The 22596-nt window shown below is 39.4% G+C and overlaps 1 protein-coding gene across 5 annotated transcripts in view; it reads right to left on the minus strand.

Annotated features, from left to right (window-relative positions):
• The window catches only part of CLEC16A (C-type lectin domain containing 16A), a 61898-nt gene extending 40550 nt beyond the window's left edge, over positions 1-21348 (minus strand). For all 5 annotated transcript variants that reach the window (XM_050317072.1, XM_050317070.1, XM_050317073.1 and 2 more), the window contains exons 1-10: positions 21182-21348; positions 15783-15911; positions 14307-14440; positions 13647-13795; positions 12869-12974; positions 11058-11181; positions 10036-10210; positions 8497-8550; positions 5939-6052; positions 858-1086 (exon numbers count right to left, since the gene is read on the minus strand). In XM_050317072.1, the coding sequence (XP_050173029.1) occupies positions 858-1086; positions 5939-6052; positions 8497-8550; positions 10036-10210; positions 11058-11181; positions 12869-12974; positions 13647-13795; positions 14307-14440; positions 15783-15911; positions 21182-21261 (1294 nt within the window). In that variant the 5' untranslated portion in view covers positions 21262-21348. The remainder of the gene's footprint in view (positions 1-857; positions 1087-5938; positions 6053-8496; positions 8551-10035; positions 10211-11057; positions 11182-12868; positions 12975-13646; positions 13796-14306; positions 14441-15782; positions 15912-21181) is intronic.
• Positions 21349-22596: the final 1248 nt, after the last annotated feature.

A 22596-nucleotide genomic window follows, 5' to 3' on the forward strand; every position in this document is an offset into this window, starting at 1 on the left:
CCACCAAAATTGGATATTTTTAAAGTTATGACAAACTCTTCTGTATTTTCTGTTTGCCATTAGAAGTGACTGATGCATCTATATACAAGAGGTATTAACCACCACCTCAGAAAGGTTAATGAATGAACAGATGTAGGTAAATTTTCTTTCCAATAAAGAATTTTGTTCACATTTCTTTAAGGAGTTTGATGCTACAAGAACTGTAAACATATACATAAAATACGTAAAAGAAAACAAAGATATCATTTTGGTAAATAAACAAGCAACAGTAAGCTCCCTTCCCCACAAACCACAGGAAGAAAGAGCATAGAACCTCTTTCTGCTAAAAAGATTTCATTGTGAGGATGCTGGTGAGACTGGGGCATGGGTGGACATCAAGTTTCAAGGAGGGTGTAAAGAGGCCTCTACAATAACAGCAAACAGCACACCTCGGCCCCAGTGCTTCAAACCTGACTTTCATTAGAACCATTAGGACCAAATCCAGCCTCTGCTTAAGAATTTGGACAAAGATGATGACTAAATGCACCAGAGTAAACAGTAGATCATTTCAAATTTTCCTCAAATCATGGTAGACAACACACCAGTTGACACCCTTTAAGGAAAGCCTTCTCAAACAGACTGCTTACCTAAACCTAAATTCAACCCTGTTTGGACAGGACTGTCCAAGCATAACACTCGTTTTCAATTGCTTGCATGCCATTCTGCCACAGTTTTCTCAATTTATGTCTAACAAATACTAGTTTCTGATGTTTGCTCAGTTACCATGCACTACTACAAGAACAAATCACAACTAGGTCTGTACAGTAAATAAAAGTACCTATATTGTAAGCATCATTTTTATTTGTTGGTATACCCACCTTCATTTTCACTGCTTGTTCTTACGCCTTTTGAACTTGCTTCTGTACCTTTAGATTTATCAAGGTCATCTTGGTTATCTTCAGATCCTCTCTCCTCCTCATCCTCTTCACCAACATTTTTATAGTTGGGTCTTTTTTGCATCCTCTTCTTCCCCTTCTGTTTATTAATTTCAAGAGACCTCTCAAGTGTTTCTGTTGGTTTGATGAAACATCTGATACTTGACTTTGCCTGTAAATTTGGAGAGTTTACACTGAGTTACATCAAGCCATTTTTAACTGTTATTCATAAAGAAACTTCAGTTCGTACAAAAGATGGGGTTTAGATTGTAAATTGTCATAATATTTACAAATCTCAAATCCATTTTAAAATACAAAAAAGCAACTTGTATCAAATCATCAGTAGTACACACTGCCAAAGTAAAATACCCCAAAGATTTATCATTGAAAGGATGCCATCTTGAGACAAGAAGACACAGAACTACCTATTTCATCAATAGAAGTTTATTAAATTGTTTTCCCCTTCTTTGAACAGGTAAGATAGACAGTACACATATAATTAAGACACCTTTTGTGAAAAGGATGAAGGCAGCAAAATCCAAAGTGTGTGTTAACAGTAGCATATTAATATGAAATACACCCTTTAAAGGTCTTTGGCAGTAGCAAGGACAAAACCTACTGCTCTATGCCACAAGCTTTATTTTGTTTGTTTGGGTTTTTTTGTTTTTTGTTTGTTTGTTTTGAGTCTTACACTTCCCTCAACATGAAACTAATCCTTGTATCAACTAGAAACAAATGACATCGTCACCAACCCTTTTTGGGTCTCCAAACGTTGACCTACCGAGTTTAGAAAAGAAGTTTCATTTGTTAGACTTAATTTACCTTATGTTTTACCCAAAGTTATCACTGGCTTTGGACAAGATGGCAAACAGTATTTAATCAATACCTAATTTTCCCGATTATTAAGTTATAGAGCCAGGAATTAAATTTAAATGACAAATTTCTCCCAGAAGAAATGAAGTATTTCCAGGAGCCTGTGCCATCCTAACACAGAACAATGTAGAATTTGTAGAAAAAGACCAAGACACTACAAGAAGTTTTGCAATTAGAAGGACTAGAACAAAACTTGGGTTTCTACAATTTTGCAGCTTGTTTCTGAGCTGTATTGCTTTAAGCTCGCTTCTCACTTTGCTAGGCCTGCCAGCTGGATTACCAGAGTACAATAAAAACATTGATCAGCCAAATCTCTCTTACTGAGAAGTGAAACACATGGACTGGGGGCATCCTGCCAGTACAGGTTTATGTTAAACAAGACTGCTACAGAAACTCCATTACCTTTCAGAGCTTAACACTTCATCACATTTAGCTGACACTGGCTAAAGGGTTTAAGATTTTAGAGCAAGAGAAAAGAAGTAAGACTAGAGTAAATACCAAACTGATTCCTTTCTTTGCCTCAGGTGACTCAAGTACAATAAGCATTGAAGGTGAGTGCATTGAAGAGACCTCAGGGAAAAAGTTTGGAAAAATCTCCCTCCACTTAATAATAAACATCTATACATAAAAACCAAGAGATTAGGGAAAGATCAGAGAAGAAACTGTCTACAAGTTAAAAGGCCAAAATGATTCTTTAAGCCTTCTGATGTTTTGCAAAGGTTTTATAGAAATCTTGCATAAGTCACCTTACACTTGGCAATGAAACAAACCACACAGGAGGAGGAACTTCCTACAAGACCAAAAAACCGCCATAATATGAAATCTAGTACACATGTCCCCCAGTTGCCTCTCTGATAAATTGTCAGTCTTATCCAACTGCAACACAGGAAGGTTATAAAATGACCAGGTTACCTTTTATTGGTGGCTTCTGGTCAGAAAGGTTGTAAGGAAAGGGAAAAACACCTTAAGTCCTGTTCTTCAGGGAAAGAAACAGAAAAGTAGCATGCAAGTTGCATAATGCATTTTCCCCTTTCTGCATTCAGTTCTTACTTCTGCATTGCTGCCCAGAATCTTTTAGCTACTTTCTTAATGCAGAATGTATGCACTTAACATCCTTGTATTTCTAACATGCTGTTGGCCACATGAGCAAACTAGCACAAGAGACCAGTAGACAGTGATATGCACTGAGTCATGGTCTGTTCCATATAAAGAAAGACTGCTGAAAAAAAAACCCCTCTACACATATATTCTGTTCTGTTAAACACAACAAGGCTATGTATTTAAACCATTCTAAAATCAGACTTCAAATTCATTTAAATAGTATATGGTTTATTATATAAGCTGATTTTACAGCTTGAGGTACTGCTACTTTACACTTCCAAAATATCTTTCAAGCATATTTTCAATGATGGTTTGTCTTGTGCAACGTGTGCTGGTAAAATAAGGCAGTACCAGTAACACCTTTTACGGGAAGGGCAAAGTAGGTTAGAGAAGAAACATGCACTGGGTAGAACTGGCCCACATCTGAATTATGCAGGAAAACAGATCTCACAGGAAGTCAGGTAAACCTTGGTGTGATGTCTGACAACAAGTTTAAGTACATTCTGCTGGCTACACATATTCAACTCTTATTGTGAGATAAGGGTTGAAAAACCAGAAATACAGGGAAAAAATATGGAAAAATAAAACTGTGTCTTAATTTGCTACACTTTGAGGCAGAGAACCTGTTCAGCAGAGGTCAAGCAATGGTAACTACACTATGATGTCCAGTAGATCTCTGTGGGTAGGTTATTGTCAATTCGTAAGATGTCAGCAGTTACAGCTGTTGGTCATTTTTTCCATAAACTGATTTCAGTAAAAAGCAGCACTTGTTCCTTTTGTGACAACTACCACTGCTTTTTGTCCTAAATCACTCAGGATATTTCGCATTTATACACAGCAATTGCAGTCCTTCTCAGCTGTTGTTTTTGTGAAGTGTTCTTTACTCATTTAGCCTGCTAGGAAGAGGACATGTGACTCTGCTTCTCGTAGTCTCAGCCCTTCCTGTGTACACCTCATTCCACTTTAATTCATCTTAATAGGAAGATGAATACAGATATCACTTTCTACTTACTTTGGGTTTTAGAAACTGCCAGTTACACTTCAGCTTAAACATATCAAGACATCTCAGTTACATCCCCAAAACAACGAGCTTAGGAGATTATCAGGGTGGTTATCATGAGAAGTTATAGCAAAAAGGAAGTAAAAGATAACTTTGGGTCTGACTTACGAATAAACACAATTCTACACTCAGATAAAATGCAAATTAAAAAAAACTTACTCATCACTTTTCTCTACTACTTCAAAACAAGTAATTCTAAAGTGACTTCTGAAATAGCTTCCAATATTCAATAGAAATTTGCAATTATACTGATACACCTTACGGTCCAAAGAACAGCCCCTGAAATGGCTCACAATGCTCAAAAATCAACTTTCTGCTCTATGAAGTGCCATCACAGAGCAACAAGAAACTGTCTCACCTTAACTTGACTATGCCTCCATATCTAGAGCTGACTCACTGCACTGAGCTGTGTATCAGTAGAAAATACCAAGCCATACATGCAGCATTGTTCATACACACTGACAGAGAGCAGCTCACATGATAGCTCCTCTCCCTGGAAGCAGGGCATGGATCTCTTCTGCTGAAGATCACTCCACTCCTTCTGCACATAACCAACCTCCACCAGTGGGCTTTCTCACAGTACATGTTCTCCCCTCTGTGGTTTCATTAAAGAATACGGTTTAATTTACTAAAAATTTAAGTTTCTCCCATGGAAGTTTTTCCCCCCATCCAGCACTCTGCACTCTCTGTAACAAAGCTCCACCTCCAGCTGATAGAGAAACTGCAGAAAGCCAATACTCTCCTATTTACTACCTGTTCAGGTAGGACAGAATTCCCCATTTACATACTGTGAAGACAGATCTTTAAGGCCAGTAAGAAGCAGCAACCTAAACAGTATTACAAACATAAGAGAACAGGTGAACAGGAGTTTACAGGGAAGCCCCCATATTTCTGACATTAGTGCAAGCACACAACACATGCTATAGGTATTTTGTAACTCTGTACAGTAACTATGACAGGAAAAGAAAAATCTCACTTCTGTAACAACTGGTGCTCCACCCTCTTGCCACAAATTTCCTTGTAACAAAGCTGCTTCTGCACAAGTCACACACAACATTCAGTGTGCAGCCAGCAGAAGGTCAGACATTTCCCACCACAAGTAAGGGATTGCTTTATTGCCTTAAAGCATTAAGTCAACTCTACCATTCTACTATAGTTTTTTTCTAAAATAGATTCTAAATATTCACGTCAACAGAACAAAATACCAGAACCCAAAAGCTACTGCTGCCCACACAGCTTCCAAAGCACAGAGGGAAGAAATTTGGAAAAGTTGTTTTATGTGATAGAAGAGTTGAAGCATCTGCCCTTGAGCTATAGCCACTGCTGGGAAAGAACATGCAAGAGAACCAATCTACTGCTTGTTATAAATTAAACATTTGGTGAGCAACTGCTGGCCAGTCGTTAGGGGACTGGCCTATTTTTAGTTCAATTTTTAGATTGAACTACATTTTTAGACAGAACTATAGTCAGAGGCTTCTTAAAGGTCATACCCTCTTCTTACTACTATCCCCAAAACAGGCCTTTAAAAAGTAACAAATAGGCATTTCACAAACTGTGAGACCCACAACAAAATGGAAAATATATACATGACACTTAAAAAGCAGTAACAACAGCATCTAGCAACATCTACACAGGACTGAATGTGAAGGTACAAGGGCAGTAACTGAGGGACAGCCCTCCCATCTGTCTGAGGATGGTCTCTACTCTCACAACCACACTGATGCACATTTTCAGAGGTGACCAGCTTTCCTGCCAAAACACTTTGAATATTCAGAAGAAAATCTTTATTTCCTTCTATATCCAAGCACAGACGACTGGATTACAGGTGTCCCATTAAAATGATGATCCAACAACAAAAGCTGAAGTCTATTGCTGCTCTTACCTCCTAAACACACACACCTTGGCTTATCAGTTCCCAATACCTAATTTTGTTTTTCAAAGATTTTCTTTGCCTCTAAAACATTAAAATTAAAGACAGTTGGCCACTTACTGAGTTTTTCTGTATGTCTTGCTCAACCTTAGAAGAAAACACCGAGAGGTCACCATTGAGTATAACCTCAGCCAAGGAGTTCACCAAAGGAGCATAATGTATAATTAGAAAAACCTATTAAAAGAAGAATGGAAAGAAATATCAGATATATTTACAGAATACATACAATTTCACAATTTCACTCACTGAACAAACTCTTCTGACCTTCTTAAGTGGTATCTTTGGTTTATCTGTAGTATGACTGGTAACACTGATTGTTCATTAAATCTACTTTAAAAGATAGGAGACCATAATCCTCTTTACAGCTATTTGAACTTTCTCTACCTTTGAAGCCACCTAGTTTTAACAATTGTTCATGTTCTTCCTTTCTTCTGAGATATGTAAATTCTCTCTCCTTATCAACTTTGAGATAAAAGTTATATGATACCCTGGAGAGGAACTGCTCCAGAAATTAATTTTTTTTAGAAACAACACAAACTGATTATGGTGCACAGCATCCACAGATCTTCCATGACAACAACTGTGGGGATTCCAGGAAGTTCTGTGCCATGACCACAATTGCTGTGCGGTGATTGATGAGTAAATACCATGCAATTGGCTGAACTGCACCAGAAGTAGCTTTTCTTGCTCTGAAATTGCAACAAATTAAGGTCTAGCGACAAAGTGGCAGGTGACATAAGGCAGGTAAGGGCCATAGTGCCTGGAACATTAAAGCACTTCTCCAGAAACTTTGGTGCTGTAACAGTTCTCTGTTTACACCAACTCCTCTCTTCTGAGCCAAGGCTTACAGAAGTGTGGGCCAGCAAACAACTGGCTTCTGGACAGAACCAGTTCAGGTCCAGTCACAATAACCTTCTCCCAGCTTATATGAATTCTCTTCACAGGAGTTTCAAAGCTGGATTCCTAAAGAGCTGCAAAATTCCAAAATAATTTCCAAGTCATTAAATCTAATCGCTGTTTTGACAATATTTAGCTCAATGTTCTCCACAGGTTTTCTGATTCAAGCCAGCACCATTCCAGACCTTCAAAAGGGAAGTGATTATTGGCATGTGCTGCTGACCCATGTAAAGCTTTGGAAAGTCTCATCACACTTCCAAAATCCTTTGAAGAACCTCCAAATCACTTGAGCTCCTGCCAATCCAGAAAGTGTTGCTCGACTGTACACAGGCCTGTTTTGGTGTGAGTACATCACATGTTCGCTTCGGGAACAGGGGATGAAAAGTCCCAGCAGTGCATTCTCATTTGCCAGCACGGGTCTCTCAAGCACTTGTCTCTAATATATCAGTAGTGCCTGAAGTGTATCCCTGGTGTCAATAACAGAAACAGTTTGCAAGGTTTGTCAGATGCTCAGTGTGCAGTTTTTCAGATCCCACTCCATCAAAGACAGACTTTGGGCTAAAAAAGGCAGAAAAAGATGCGTTTCTGCCAGTTGCAGAAACAGCAGCTTGATTTTCTGTATCACATCCCATTCTGATACACAGAACTTGTTCTCAATTCTTTATGACTAGTTCCATTTTCTTTTTTAAAAAGAATGAAGAACATAGATCCAAATCTTGAAGTGATACCCAATCGATGCTTCCACTGAAATCAAAGAGGTTAAAAGAGTTCAACTAAAACAACCCTACGATGCAGATTCCTTTAGTGACAAGAAGCTGTTGCTCCCACAGTTTTATCTATGGTAAATAACTCCCACATCACTACATTTTTTAGGATTTCAATTAAGGAGTATCAAATTATATTATCATAGAAAAAAAAATCACACTTTTAGTAAAGCTCAAAAAAAAGAATGAAATTATGGGCCAGACAATTATAAAAGGACTATTGAAAAACCTTAAGTTCAAAGAAAAAGAAATATAAATTCTATGAATACAAGTCAAAACTATATTCAGGGAAAGTAATTTAAGAAAACCAGTCTCACAGCAAGGCACTGAAGCCTACAGAGAGAAGATTAATTTTCTCTACGGTAAAAAAATCCACTGTAACACTCTTAATTTAAAAATAAGTTCCAGAAAGAAAAGTAGGTGGGAACTTGTAAGAATAAGAATTAACAAGTACTTAATTATAGATTTAAGCTACAGGCATAAGGAAATTCAACTTGTGAGAAAGTGAGATTTTGGTAGTGGTGGTTTTTGGGGTTTGGGTTTTTAAAAAGGAAAATTCAGACCTGAAACCTTTTACAGCTGAGGCACATCCAAAATGCAATAAAGCATCTCTCTAAATTTCACCTGCCATTGCACTAAGTTCTGTCCCAACATGTTGCATGACTCTGTTATGCATCATTTGTCAGGTGCTGACAATCCACAGTCATGGACTGCTCTAGAGGTTATCCTGTGCTATGGGAGCCTCAGAAGAACGACATTAACTCAAGTAAGAACCTATTTTGTCTGCCCATAAAAAGACAAAACATTTTGCTTTTCTTTTTTTTTTTTAACAGAAAGGTTAAAACCTCCTTTTGCCTAATTGTCTTTAATGACTTTGCCAAAAATACAGCAAATCATATATCATAACAGTACTGAAAAAGCTTATTCTGATACACAACAAATACTTAAAATACTTACTTGAGACAGAAGATAGAGAGAAACTTGGAGACTTATTTTTGGACGCTCTCCACCCTATGGGAAAAGGTTACAAAAATGCTGATCTATTTATACAAAGTTAAAGCCATTTCCACTGTTGATTATTTCATTGAAAATGTTTAACATTATATTCTTCTACAAAATATTCAGAAAGCACTGCTCTTTTAACATTCACTGCTTGTGAACTATTTCAAATGGAGACCCTTCGTGGTCACTTCAGTAACTTAAATTTAAGAGGTGAGCATATGAGAAGGACATTGGTTTTCACTGTGCTACTATTCTTTCACAAAGTACTTCTCAGTTAACATTCATTAAAATCTGCTCTGAAAACCAGCTATTTGGAAACAGCAAAATATTATCTATATAATAAAAGCGTGTTCTTGGCAGACACTTCTTAAACCAAGTAAATAACATTGGGTAAAAATATTTGAAGTGTTAACTTCAGCACAGTAACATCAAGTTTATAGACCAGTAGTATTGAAAATGTTTCTAAAAATAATTAGTGATACTTTAGAAAAATCACCAGATAAATTCATCAGAAGGTAGGAGCAGCCCAATTTTATGATTGAAAATATCTCCAGCCTCATGATAACAGACATCTGCCTGATAATAGGAGGACAAGCAGGGTTTTGTACACGGAACAAGTCAAAATAGTTGAAATGAAAGTAAAAGTCAGGAGAGCTCCTGCACTCTATTTCAATTGTCTTATCAAGAGCAAGAAAAGAGGCTGACTGTTAATTCAACCTTCAGTGCACATGTAACATACTGAATTCATTAACTTGCAGGAAACCTGATCTAATGAAAGCATGCTGAAATTCCAAAGCATTGTGATCTTAAAGCAAACCCACTACAGTACAAGAAGAGGGGAGGAGGGGGAAAATCAACCAAAAATGAACTGAACAGTGAAATTTTTTTTTTTTAAAGACAACTCAATGCTAAAAGCTGTGCAGCTTTTAAAAAGACAGTTATTATTTCATTAAAAAGTAGTTCTGCACCAAATTTAATGGCTATGCCTTAAAAATAAATTCAGCTGTATCACATTCCAGCACAGCTTCTCTGCAAATCAAAGAATCAAATATCAAAATCAAAATTTTGTATTTTCTATGTGGTACAGATTTTAACACCATGGGAAATTTGCATGGGAACAGGCATTATAACCTGCTTTTGCCAGAAGACAGGTTACCTTATCAGAAAAGGAAATCACACGTCTCCCAGCGTCAGAGAAACTTAAACCCTGTTCTGAATTCACAGTTGTTCTTGTCTCCACTACTGTCAGCTTTTAACCACCATGTCATCCAAAGCAGTACTTCTTTGGTGAATAAAACTGAATCTGTTGTGCTCTTAAATTCATTCTCAGGGGATTTCCCTTATAGTCACCTTATTTAAGCAGTTTCATGTAAAACACACAAACACAGATATCAACAGTATTAACCCTATTACAGCAGACACATCCTGAACAAATCACTGAGCTGAAAGCAAGTAATACCTCTGAGGATTAACTGTTTGCAGATATTAGCTTACCTTATCTTGATTTACTAATGAATACACATAGAGGGGAAGAAAGAGTCTATTAAGTAGGTGGTCTGTCAGCACATCGTTTAAAAACTCGCAATTAATGATGAGGATATCATTAAGGTAATGCAGATGATCGAGATGTTCTGCTACCAGGTCACTCAGTTTGCCCCTATTTCTGTGCCTGAAAGAGAGCAGAAAGAAAGAATCACACATGAGCAATTGTGAAAGTCACAAAAACCCAGGTAAAAAAATTAATGTGCATCCCTGCCACAGATCACCTCGTGCAGACAGGCTGCCTGGAGAAGATGTTTCAGCAAAGTCAACTAATGCAAGCAGCAAAGAATGTTCAGGCTTTTATGTGCTTTAGGATGCACATAACAAGTTTTTCTTCACTGCCAGAGGCTTTTCACAAGCCAACCACAAAAAATGGTAAGATTTGTTCCCAAATATGAAAGAAAAATTCTGTGTTGTATTTAACATCTACCTCTTCATTTTAAGAAAGCAAGAAACAGACACCCACTCCAAGGTGGGGGTGGCAAGGAAAACCAAGAATAACCTGAATCAAGAAAATATTTCTGTAGTTGATAGTGGAATATTACACAGCCATGTCAGGTTTGATAAAGTTCATCTTCCCAGTTTAAATTTTTTTACTAGGATCTTTTCAGAAAGATCTTCTTCTGAGATCATACATAGAAAAGAAATATTAAAAAGACAAAGATTATAAGATCGGGAAGCACAAAATACCTTTTTTGCCTTCTTGATAGCTACTAAATTTAGCAGAATTAAACAGAGATGAAGAAAAAGCATGTTGCCAAAAACTAATTTACTTGTAAGGATATTAGGACAGATTGGGCACACAGAACTAGCTGTTAACTTACAGAATGATTAAAAGCTTTGAGGAATGAAACTGTCTACAAGGGAACATATTCAAAAACTAACTTAACTGGACTACTACAGACAAAATAAGGAGAGCTTTAGCATCTGGGAATAGCATTTCCATTCAATACCCAGCACTTGTAAAAGCTTACTCTTCATCAGTCTGCACACAGTTATCCAGTTCTATCACGTGGCTGCCAATAAACCAGACGAGGTTGGAGAAATAAGGAACTGCAGTTTTATCTCGGATGTAATGCAGCATAGGCTGGTTGTCCACTGAAGGGAAATCATTGAAAAGAAAAATGAGTTGCCAGTATTTTTTATTGCTCTTTAAGAAATACAACAAAGTATCTTCTGAATTTTGATGACATGCTGGCTTTCCACATGAGAATATTACCTGACACAATCTTATGCATGAAATGGAATCTACACAAACGTCATACCACTTCTTAGCTGGCTTGAATGAGCCTGACGTTGATATATTTACTTATGTCTGAAGATAAACAAATCTAGTAGAATTCAGAGAGGTTCTTTTAGCACATTATTTATTAAAAAGAAGAGAAAAAAGCACAAGAATAAAGCAGTAATGCTGAGAGTCAAGCTAGTTAGACTTACATGACACTGCATTAAGGAACACGGGAATCATCAGTGAAGGAAGGGCAAAAGAAACAGACAACAGTTAACAGGATTAGGAACTGGGATAGTGACATCCTCTAAAAGGGTTAAAAAGGCTAAAGCACAAAGCATCTAAACTACAGGATACAGGGTAGGTGTTAGAGCAGAATATACGCAAATGGATAGTCAGAGAATTACCAAACCTGAACATCTGAGCTGTGCTTTTTCAGCTCTAACCTTTACATCACTACAACAACATTCAATGAAAATTCTAGACATTTTTTCTATAAAAATACTTAGGTGTATAACTGTATCAGAAATAGCACACGAAGCCTACAATTTTCTCTATTTGTGAGTTCATTTTTGAATTTACAGTTCCTTGAAGTAGAAGACCAAGTACCAAGTGCCTGTTTCTCAACATACAAAAGAAAAATATTTTGTCCCTTGCAGCCAACACTGTGAAGACCCTGCTATGCAAAACCACCCAGTCATTTGCAAAGCAAATTGCTCATTGTTCTAAAAAGATCTTGCACTCTTCTATAAAGACTGTCATGAAACCATTGTGTAAATTCAGCATGTAATTTAACTTAAAATGCATTAAAGAACAAGAAGTCACGCATGAACATGTTGCCTAATACTACCTTACAGCATGCTGATTTCAGAGGTAGAGGTTTTGAATAAACAATCTGTTTTTCTACAGAGATCACTGTGATATTCTCAGTTAATTAAAAACTTTCTTAACTACTCTGACAGTGAAGTTTCAGGTTTTTCCCTTATGTCCTACTGGAATGCCCAGCACAGGAATTTGCAGCTGTCCTCCTGGTCCTTCACTAAGCACCTCTGGGAATGGTCTGGCTCTTCTTTAGACTGGGGTGACTGCAACACCCAGCAGTTCTACAGTCACATTCTAATGCACTTCAAATCCAAAAGGAAGTGATGTAGGTTACTGCTTCATACACTGTAAAGTTCAATTTCATCAGTAAAAATTAGTTTGCATTCTTAAAACATTTTGGTTTGGGGGTTGGTTTCTGTTTGTTTACTTTTTAAACACAGTCACATTCTGATCTCTGTTGGAAGGGAAGTTAAACTTCCTTGTATATGCTTAACACCTCGGGTTTTTCTTAAAGAAGTTTCACTGGTGAGAAAATAATGCCATTTACAAGTACATACTGTAGGTTTGGGATAACGTTTCATAAAAGTCAAAATGTGTATCTGAAGCATGTCAAAATGCTAAGCTTCTCAATCCCATAAAACAGACAGAAAACCCTCCAATGTAAATAACTGATAATTAAACTGTAATCAAATCAAGATTTATACACATGCTCTTTTTAATATACAAAAAGCATACCTTTGTAGACATTTAAAGTTATAGTCCTAACAGCAATCCTGACCATGCTTTCGGGGTGGTTAAAAAACTTAATAGCTTCAGTGTACAAAGCGAAGTCATTAGTGTGCTGTAACAAGGGGAGAGAAAGCATTTATTCAGTAAACATGTACAGGATATTTGTTGGGATTCCGTATGAAAATTTTTTTCTGTGGATTAATATGGTATTTTTACCTTCTGTTTAAGTAATCTAAAGGAGTTTACAACGCACAGTCAGCTGCATTTGTAGCTCTGCATTAAAATAAACTGCTTTAAGCATCAGAGCTTCCCATGATAACTGAGCACATACTCAGTGCTTTCGTGCCCTCTTCTGGCAAAAAGCAGAATGGAGCAAGGAAAAACTGATTTCAACTTTGCCCTTTGACTACTCAGGCTTTTTGGACTTTGACTAAACCTCTTAGAACCAACTGATGCAACAGAAAAGAACTGCTTACGAAAGCACAAGAAAACAAGACATAAACAAGTCAAATTCTCAGGGCAGTAAAATTCAGAATTCCTGAACTGGTTCAATACAACAGTAACTTCCAGATTTTTATTTTATTATAGTTGTATGAGGACAAAGAACTTCTTCACCAGGCTTCTGCAGAGATCCCCACAAATGAATCCTCAATCACTGGTATTATCATTATAAAAATAAATGCAAGACATTATGAGACAAGAGACTAAACAGAGTATGTGCCACACTGCCATCAAGTTCTAATTCAAGTCCACTTATCATTATACTGCAACTTTCTTCACTTACCTCATTATAAAAGAAATGTACAGTATGATTGTTGAGCTTCAGGGAAAGAGTTTTCAAAAATGATATGTAATATGCCATGATCTCCTCATCAGAAAAGTCAAATTTGTGGACAATAATAGAATTTACATAGTTATTAGAGAGCAGGTAATCTGAAAAATAAGAGATAGGTTAACAGAAAAAAATCATTATGGTAACAGGTTGTATTTAAGGTACCAGCTAGCAATAAACTACTTGATGCTTGAAAATGCCAATTTTTAGCCAAACAACTCATGTGATGGTTTCAAGCAGTAATATAAAGGAATTATTCCCTCCCAAGACTCCTGAGAACAAGACAACTGAGAATATACATCACTTTCCTCGATGTATGTAGGCTCTGCAGTTAATAACACTTAACTCTCTTTTCCTCCCCAAATCCTAACTCTCCAAGCCTGAATATAACTTTCTCTTCATGATAGTTGTGGAGAACATGAAACTAGCTATTAATTCTCCATCCTCTTCATATTTTTGGAGTCGATTTACACTGTATTTTGGTTCAATTAAAAAGACTGTTAGTAATACAGTTCTGCAAGGGGCTACTAGTACTAAATTTCATTGAGTGAAAGGGGATTCAATCAAATCTTGACCACTTAATCCTAACCAGTCTAGGAGTTGTGCCCTTACACAGTGATGTTTCGTGACTGATGTTCTCAAAGAGGATGTTGAGAGTCTGCAGCAGCTGCACACACACGTAACGACCAGACTTCTGACGCAAGATGTTCAAGAAGAAAACAAACATATTCTTCTCCAAGAAAAAGCTGAAATAAAATAAGAGGTGTCATTGAGTCACATGCTGTAAGTAAAGGAACATAGGAACATAATTTGGCTAGGGTCAGGGATGATTCAAAGTAAGTTTGACCAACAGCATGTTTTGCTTTTATGAGGAATTATTTTGCAAAGTTGTATCTGCATAATAAAAATATATCTTTCAAAAACTTTAGGTACTAAACACAGGGGCTTAAAAATTCAAATTATGCAGAGGAAGGATGTTAAGAAATCTGGGTCTTTTTTACTGTATTTTAGTATACTCAACTTATCAGGCACCTTCCCTGCCTTAAAATCTTAATTTGGAAGGGGAGAGCCTCTAAATGAAGGTTACATTTTTGTTCACGTGCCCCTGTTAAGCTAACACACTTTTTCTTTTCAACACTGCAGAGCTTATTTTTGATCCACTTTAATTATTTTTCCCACACCCAAACAGGCATTTCATGGCTCATTATACAATTCAAACAGAAGTGAACACTTGCAGTGTTTTTAAACCAGAAATGCAATATAAGAGAACAATGTGGACTCTTTCCTACCAGGTTATCACAAATACACATCCACGAAAATTTCTTTACATTAACAAAAGAAAAAACTCCTCATTCCTAAAATTCTCCCAAGCAGAGAAGACAGTGAGGAATGTGATAGAATTACAGTATAGATATGACTAATCAGAATAATTTTCTTGGTCCACATCATAACCAATTCATGCTGAAATAATCTTGTAATAATAAAACGAACCACTCCCTAAACAAGTAATTTAAACCACCAAACACTTCAGCTTTTATTATCTCAATCACAAATTGTCTTTGTAAAAGAACAAGTGTTTTGAAGCAAACTGCAAATCAAAGGCAATAAATACTGCCACATTTGCAACTGTATTTGTTTTGAAGTTCATTTTTCTATCACCCTACTCTATAAGGATTAAAACAATACCTGAACTAAAACCTCTAAATAGTATAGCTAGAATAAGACATTTATTTGTGATATCTTAGGTAAACTGAAGTGAACAAATTGAAGCAATATGATATTACTAGATATGTTAAGTAAATCTGGGCACTAAAATCAGTTAGTTTGTATTTATATCAAAAGAATGGAGAGTCAAACAAAAGCAGTACACAAAAGGGGCTCTGGACTTCGAACATTTTTTTAAAATAAGCAAATTTCTACACGACATGAATATGATACTGCTCACCCATCTACTACAGGACAGGGCTTTCTACATACATTCAGGAAATACAGTCTTGGAAGAAATAACTTTCTGAACTAGAATTCTGTAGAACTCTAAGCATTCTTTAAAAAACAGAAGCAGAGTCCAAACTGCTCAGAAGAACTTACTCAAACACTGAGCTGTCATTCTGGTCCCCCCATATGAGGATCTCAGTTATGGAACGAATTGTCTCCACCAGCAGGTTTCGGTTGTGATCTGTTACTGTTGTGTTTTTAGTCAAAATATGATACATGTACCTAAAAGAAAAAATAAGTACAAGTAATGATGCTGTCCTGCCACTTTGGCTTTAGTAACTGTAACTTAATGTAGACCCACACATATGCACATGCTATGTCTAATCATTGCACAATTCTAAAATCCTAAACTTTCCTTTTAATATTGATGCAGAAAGAAAAGCAATTGTTAAATCAGAATATGTGGCAAAGGAAACAAATCCCTAACCAGCCAGTTATGAGTGTTTATGCATATGTTAACATGGGACTAGGAACTGTGTAACACTTGTCCCACCCTGTTTCTTATGGGAATTTCTCTGGAATATGTTGAAGTCAAAGGAGTGATGAGCAGAAAAAAGGAAAAATAGAAGAAGCAGGTAAGTATGGTATGGGAAAGTGTAACTGTGGAAAGAGGCACATACAGATCTAACTGGAGAAATCAGACCCCTTTTCTTGTCAGCAGAGATCATCTACAGAGTCACATCAATTTGATGTTTAATACCAGGACTGTCAAAGAATATTCATTCATCTTGGCAAAGCTTAATCACCAGGTCTCTGGCACCTCGAGCACAGAAATACCAATTAGAAAGGAGGCAAGTTCTGACTTTACCATGGCAAGGGCAAGAGTTCAAAAAAAAAAAAAAAGGGCATGTTTGTATCATACAGGTGACAGGAAGCTAAATAAAGTCTGGAAGGTTTGTATTCTAAGTCTGAGAATTTTACTCATCAAGGTTAAGTGCTTTTCACTCCCCCCAAAATAAGTTGTTACATCAAAGGTTACTTCTTTCTGTCCCACCAAAAAAAAAAAAAAAAAAGGAGGGTTTAACTTTGATCATATTTACAGTTTACTTAACATTCACAAAATTTTGTTTGGGGGATCTTCTTCAAACCCTTGAGCTGCCACTGAGTTGGGCAGAGCTTCACAGGACCTGCTGCAAGACACTGTCCATCCCCAAAAGCCATGCAGGGAGCAGGTGCTGCTCCAGAGAAGTTGATTTGGTGAAATGCTCTATGCTGTGAGGGTAAAACACTGTGTGCTTGCTGATCTTGATATTACTTAATCATCACACAACATTTTACTGTGTTGAGTACAGCACAAGGACAGCCAGAGGTAAACAGCTCTCAGAAGTTCACAGCTTTAACAAACGTGATACACCACGCCCCAAAATCAGCAATGTGGCAAAGCCTATATCACATTACCAAAGCCATTATCATATGACATGGATCACCAGACTGCAAAGGAAAGAGGAGGAAAAAGAGAGGAGGTGGCAGGAGAGGGGGAAGAAAATTGGTTTTTCATAGTCTTTCTCTTCAGTAAAAATATCTCTCCTCTCTTGATGGTATTTTTCATCCCCCTCATAAATCAATACTCATTTTCAAATCCACAACAGAAACTGCTCAGGTTGAAACCACTTTAGGAAAAGTTGATTCACAGCTATCTCCTGCAGTCATAACTGGCTGGTTACGGACAGTACCATAACAGTCATTAAATGGCAAGCCAAAGAGCACCTGCAAATCCTCTTCCACTAATCCAGGGATCACGGTTCAAGATTCCTTCTGTGGAGACTGACAGCGTGATGGCTCACAGCGAACACGTGAGAGCTTAAGCCTGCCAGTGTATGAGAATTCCCAGGGTTTCTAAGAGAGCACATGGCACAGGAGTCCCCCAAAACCTTCCCATCGAGGCACTATGTGTATTATCAGGACAGTGAATCAAAAGACAGTGCACAAACTCAGTCCCTGCTCTGAGCTTGCAGCAGCAGTTAATGGAGCAGAGATGGCAATTAGATCAGTTCATTCCACAGCAATCTGGACAGTAAGTATTTTTCCTGTCACCGTTAAAGAGAGTAATTATATACCACATTACTTCACATATTTTAGACTATTTGAAGTCACATATAAATGATTGCATCTGTGAACATATATTTCTCATTAATCAATCTCATTATACAAGCTTGGAAATAAAGTTTACTCCAACAGTAGAACTCTGGGAATGGGATGTAGTGGGAAGAATTATATGCTATTACCTCACCCGGGGAGCCTATGGAATACAGAGTATTACAGATGCAAAAAGGAAGAAACCTTTAATAGTCAGGAACACATTATCTCCAAATTTATTTACTTAATATCAGCATTAATGCAAAGTTCCTTAACTTGTTAAGGCACTGATGCACTTAGAGGAAACCTGGGCTTCACCTTCAAGCTATTCCTCTATCTGTTTACTTGAAAAGGAATGAGAAAGCAGGCACAGACTTGTTTCTCTTTCCACACAATTAAAATAACATACAATGAGAACAAAGTATCACACAAACCCCGTATTTTTATATTTAGACAAATTCTTAAAGCCTCTCTAAATTCTGATTACAGATGGGTCAAGTTCGTGCTCCAAAACACAAAATCCCTCAGAGGAGGCCCTTGTTATCTCTGTATCTGGAGACTGGGTTCAAATAAACAAAAACCCATCACACAGGAAGTGTCAAAGTACTCAATACAACCAAAATCAGTGGGAGATGTTGCCAGCAACTGAACAAAACAAACAAAATTCTGAACATTTTTCTGGTAAGAAAGCATGCTCAAAGGGGTAACATAATAACCCATGAATACAGACAATGTGTATTAATGACTTTCCTACTTATTACTCACAAAAATACACTAAAACATGTAGGAGTTTAGTAAGTCAAGCAGTCAAGTTTTAAAACCTCAGACCTAAGCATAATATGCTTGTCTCTTCACTCTGCTCTAAATGGGTAATTACATATTATTCTCACAGAGGAAACCCAATGCATAGCACAGGCAGGACCTCAGGAAATGAATCAACTGTGAAAAGAGACTTGAAGCACACACCTCTAGGGACGCTGCTTCTGACCAAGGCATGGGAAATGTTCAGCACCCAACTCTAATGGCATAAAACCTGTTGTGCAATCACTATGCAATTAAAATACCAAGAGCAGAAGCAACAATGGGGAATGTACTTTAAGGTAATAACAGGGCTGTGTAAAACATCTTAGAAAAGTAGGGTGAAAAATTGTGTCTTAGAAACAAAGATGCACAAAAATACCAAGTTCTCTGAAAAATAATGGTTGGAAGCACCCAGGTAGTGCATAGTACTGTTTCATCCCTCTCTAGATCACATTTCAGAAGTTGGATTAAACTGTGTTTTCACTAGACCAACAGACTGTATAAAACACTTAATACAGCCAGCTTCACAATTTTCCCTCAACCAATCCATTCTATGGCATGTGTGCAGAGAGACTGAATAGTAAAATTTCCAAAGCAAGCTTCAAAACAAACTGCATTAAAGCTGATGGGAAAGATCCAACATTTACTGACCAAAAGCAGAGACTCTCTCGGTATCACTAAACAGGTGCATTGTTTACAGTTTAGACTAAACTCTACTTTATGCCAGTTTCAAAATACAAACATTCCCATAAGGCTGACCCGGGCAGATTTCACTCCTGTAAGCATAAGATACCTTTTACAGGCTGAGCTTATCTGTGACAGCAAGGCTGGTGTGTTCTACTCAACTCCTTCACATGGAACACGACATGGAGTTTTGATGAGTTGAAAAGATGAGAATGCAGACAGCTTATCAAGGGATCTTATCTAGACCAACTTGCTTTCATGACTCAAAATGAAGACTCTCTACTCTTTTTCCTTCTGTTACTTCACCCACTTCAGCTGCTATCTCAGACAAGCCCTAAATTTCACCTTACCACTACCCTTGCTGTTGAAATTCATGCAGCCTGGCTAAATAAACACTTAAAATATACATAGTCTAAACAGATCAAAGGTCTTGTCTGCCCTTTCCATACTGCCATTTCAGACTCATAATTAAAGAAGTCAAATGCAAAGAAACAAACAGACCAAAGCCAGTCGTTTAACAGAGAATTATATACTTCAATTCTCAGATAAGAAGTCAAGCACAAGCCACAGCACCTCTAGCCCAATTTTTGCTGCAGATCAACCAGTGTGCCATTTTTGTATTATCCCTGGCTCTGAGAGAACATATGGACACATTTTTTTTCTCAAGTCTCCTTCTCACCAGCCTATTTTTTTTTCCTAAACTTAAAGTTCAGTTTCTTCAAAATTCATCCTATATCAGCATTCTTGTTCTGTCTTCAAGTGTAATATCAAAGCCAGACAGTTCTAAAGCCCCACTAGCACTGAGTACCTAATGACTACCCCCTGTATGTTAAATACAACACTCCTATGTTTACATCTGAGCATGACTTTTCCCCTTTTTCCTGCAATGCCAGATCATGTTACTTACTAGTCTGACATACCATGCTTTCAAAACTACTTCTGCAATGCTACTGCCTCATCAGTTTTCTATTCATGCACTTGATTTCCCTGTCTTTGGTAAAAAGTAATGCATTTCAGTTAGTCTTGCTCATTTTGAACGTTTTTCCAGTTCAGGGATGAGGACCAGAATCCATAAACCATCTCGATAAGGAAACTGCAAGATCCAAATCTTGCACAGTGCATCCTACCCATTACTGTCAGACCCCATTCATGTCCTCCTTGTAATCTCACTAATCATTGAAAACTATCACTCTTTTTTTTTTTTTTTTCAATGAGCTACATATTCCCAGTGATTTCATTTCAAAAATGCTTCCTCTCTTAATGACCTCCTTTTCTTTTTCAGTACCAAGTAGTTATCACAGAGGATCTCATTTTTCTCGCAACAGCACAACACTTAAAACGGAGCAGAGAAATTAAAATTTTTTATCCCATGCCATCCTGCCAACTCTCCAGGGGCAGAGCTAGGAAAAAAAACCCGAAAACTATTCCATCTTCTGGAGACAACAGTAACACAGGGAGATATATATCGGGCTCCGGAGACCACCGGTGTAGTTCTCAAGCAGCTGCCGAGCCCTGCGATCCATCCCGCACACCGCCGGCTCTGTCCTGCTCACACCGGGAAAGGCTCCTCGCTCCCACCTCGCCACTGCCAGCGAACAAAGTTCTCCCCCAAGAGGAATGTGACGTTTCCCGTAGTTAGCACCCCTCGCACCCCACTCAGCCCAAGAGCCCGCGGCAATTATTAAAGACCAAACACCGAGCGTGACACGACACCGCACCACGGGCTGCGCCCGCCCCGAGGACGCTCCGGGTCGGACAGGCCGATCTCCGCGGGGCAGACACCGGCCCACAGCGGCTGCCCCGCCACCGGGACCGCCCCGTGCGCCTTCCCCCGGGGAGACGGCGGCGAAACCCGCCCGAGCAGCCCCGTCACGGCCCGGGAGCGCCGCCCGCACCCCCCGGCCCCGCACCGCCCGGCCCCGCGCTCTCACTTGAGGTGGTCCAAGGAGTGGATGCTGCGGGCGGCCTTGCCGTGCCCGCCGCCCACCCAGCTGCGGGAGCGGCCGAACATGCTGGCGGTGAGCGCGGCCCGGCGGCCCTACGGGACCATGGCCCGGAGCGGCCGGAGCGGGCGGAGCGGGCGGGCACCGGCGGCGGCACCGGCTCGCAGGGCGCACGCGCGGGCGGGGCACGCCGGGAACGCCGGCCCGGCCCCGCCCCCGGACTGCGAGTCCCGGCGGGCACCGCGCGGGGGGGGCCGCCCCTCACGGGGAGCGCTGAGGCGCTCTGCCCGGCTGGGGGAGCGGGGGTCACAGTCATGGGATGGGGCAGGCTGGAAGGGACCGCACTGCGTTATCTGGTCCCAGCAGGGTCATCCCAGAGCACACGGCACAGGACTGTGTCCAGACAGTTCTGGAATATCCGCACTGAGGAGACTCCACACCCTCTCTGGACAATCTGTTCCAGTTCTCGGTCACTGCGCAGTGAAGAAGTTCTTCCTCGTGTTCAGGTGGAACTTCCTGCCCGTTGCCCTTTGTCCCATTGCTGGGCACCCCGGACAGAGCACGGCCCATCCCCGGACACGTCCACTCAGATACCGATGGACACTGACGAGCTCCCCTCTCAATCGTCTCTTCTCGAGGCTGAACAGCTTCAACTCCCTCAGCTCGGCCTCGTCAGACAGGTGCTCCAGTGCCCCCATCATCTTTGTCACCCTCCGCTAGACGCACTCCAGGAGCTCCGTGTCTCTCTTTGTCCTGAGGAGCCCAGAACTGGACACAACACTCCAGATGTGTCCTCACCAGGGCTGAGTAGAAAAGCAGGATCACCTCCCTCGGCCTGCTGGCAATGTTTTTCTTAATGCAAATTTGGTCCCCGACATTCATTGTTCAGCTTCCATAACCCCAAGGAAGCAGCTCTGTGGGGTCAGGTCCTGTGCTGTGAGACACAGCAGAGGAAATGCAGCTGCTGACATTCCCCTTGCTAAGATTCTTCCAATGAGGATTGCACATTTACTTTTGAATCTCTTTAAAAATCAAAGAAGAATTAAGAGAACAGGACTATTAGTGACTGTCGTGACCTAGTTTGGGACTTTTTTTTTTTTTTTTTTTTTTTACTTTAATCAGAGAAATAAATTAAATCTAAGTAAAAGATTTTGTCAGCCAGTGTTAAAACCACCTCGAGTATGCCTTGGGTTATATTTTGATAAAGGCATGGCCTTGGTCAGCAAAGAAACACCTGCACCGCAGCCGAGAGGGGCCCGCGCCCGCAGCGCTGCGCCAGGAGGGGACAGGGAACAACTTCCAGGGGCAGAGGAACAGCGCAAACCTGCGGGGCGCTGCAGGGCTGGGCAAGGCGAGGGTCGGGCACCGCCAGCCGCCTCCTGCCCCCTCCAGCCCTCGGGCAG

Source organism: Myiozetetes cayanensis, unplaced genomic scaffold, assembly GCF_022539395.1.
Source record: "Myiozetetes cayanensis isolate MyiCay16 unplaced genomic scaffold, myiCay2020 scf20-37, whole genome shotgun sequence".
Taxonomy (NCBI): Eukaryota; Metazoa; Chordata; class Aves; order Passeriformes; family Tyrannidae; genus Myiozetetes; species Myiozetetes cayanensis.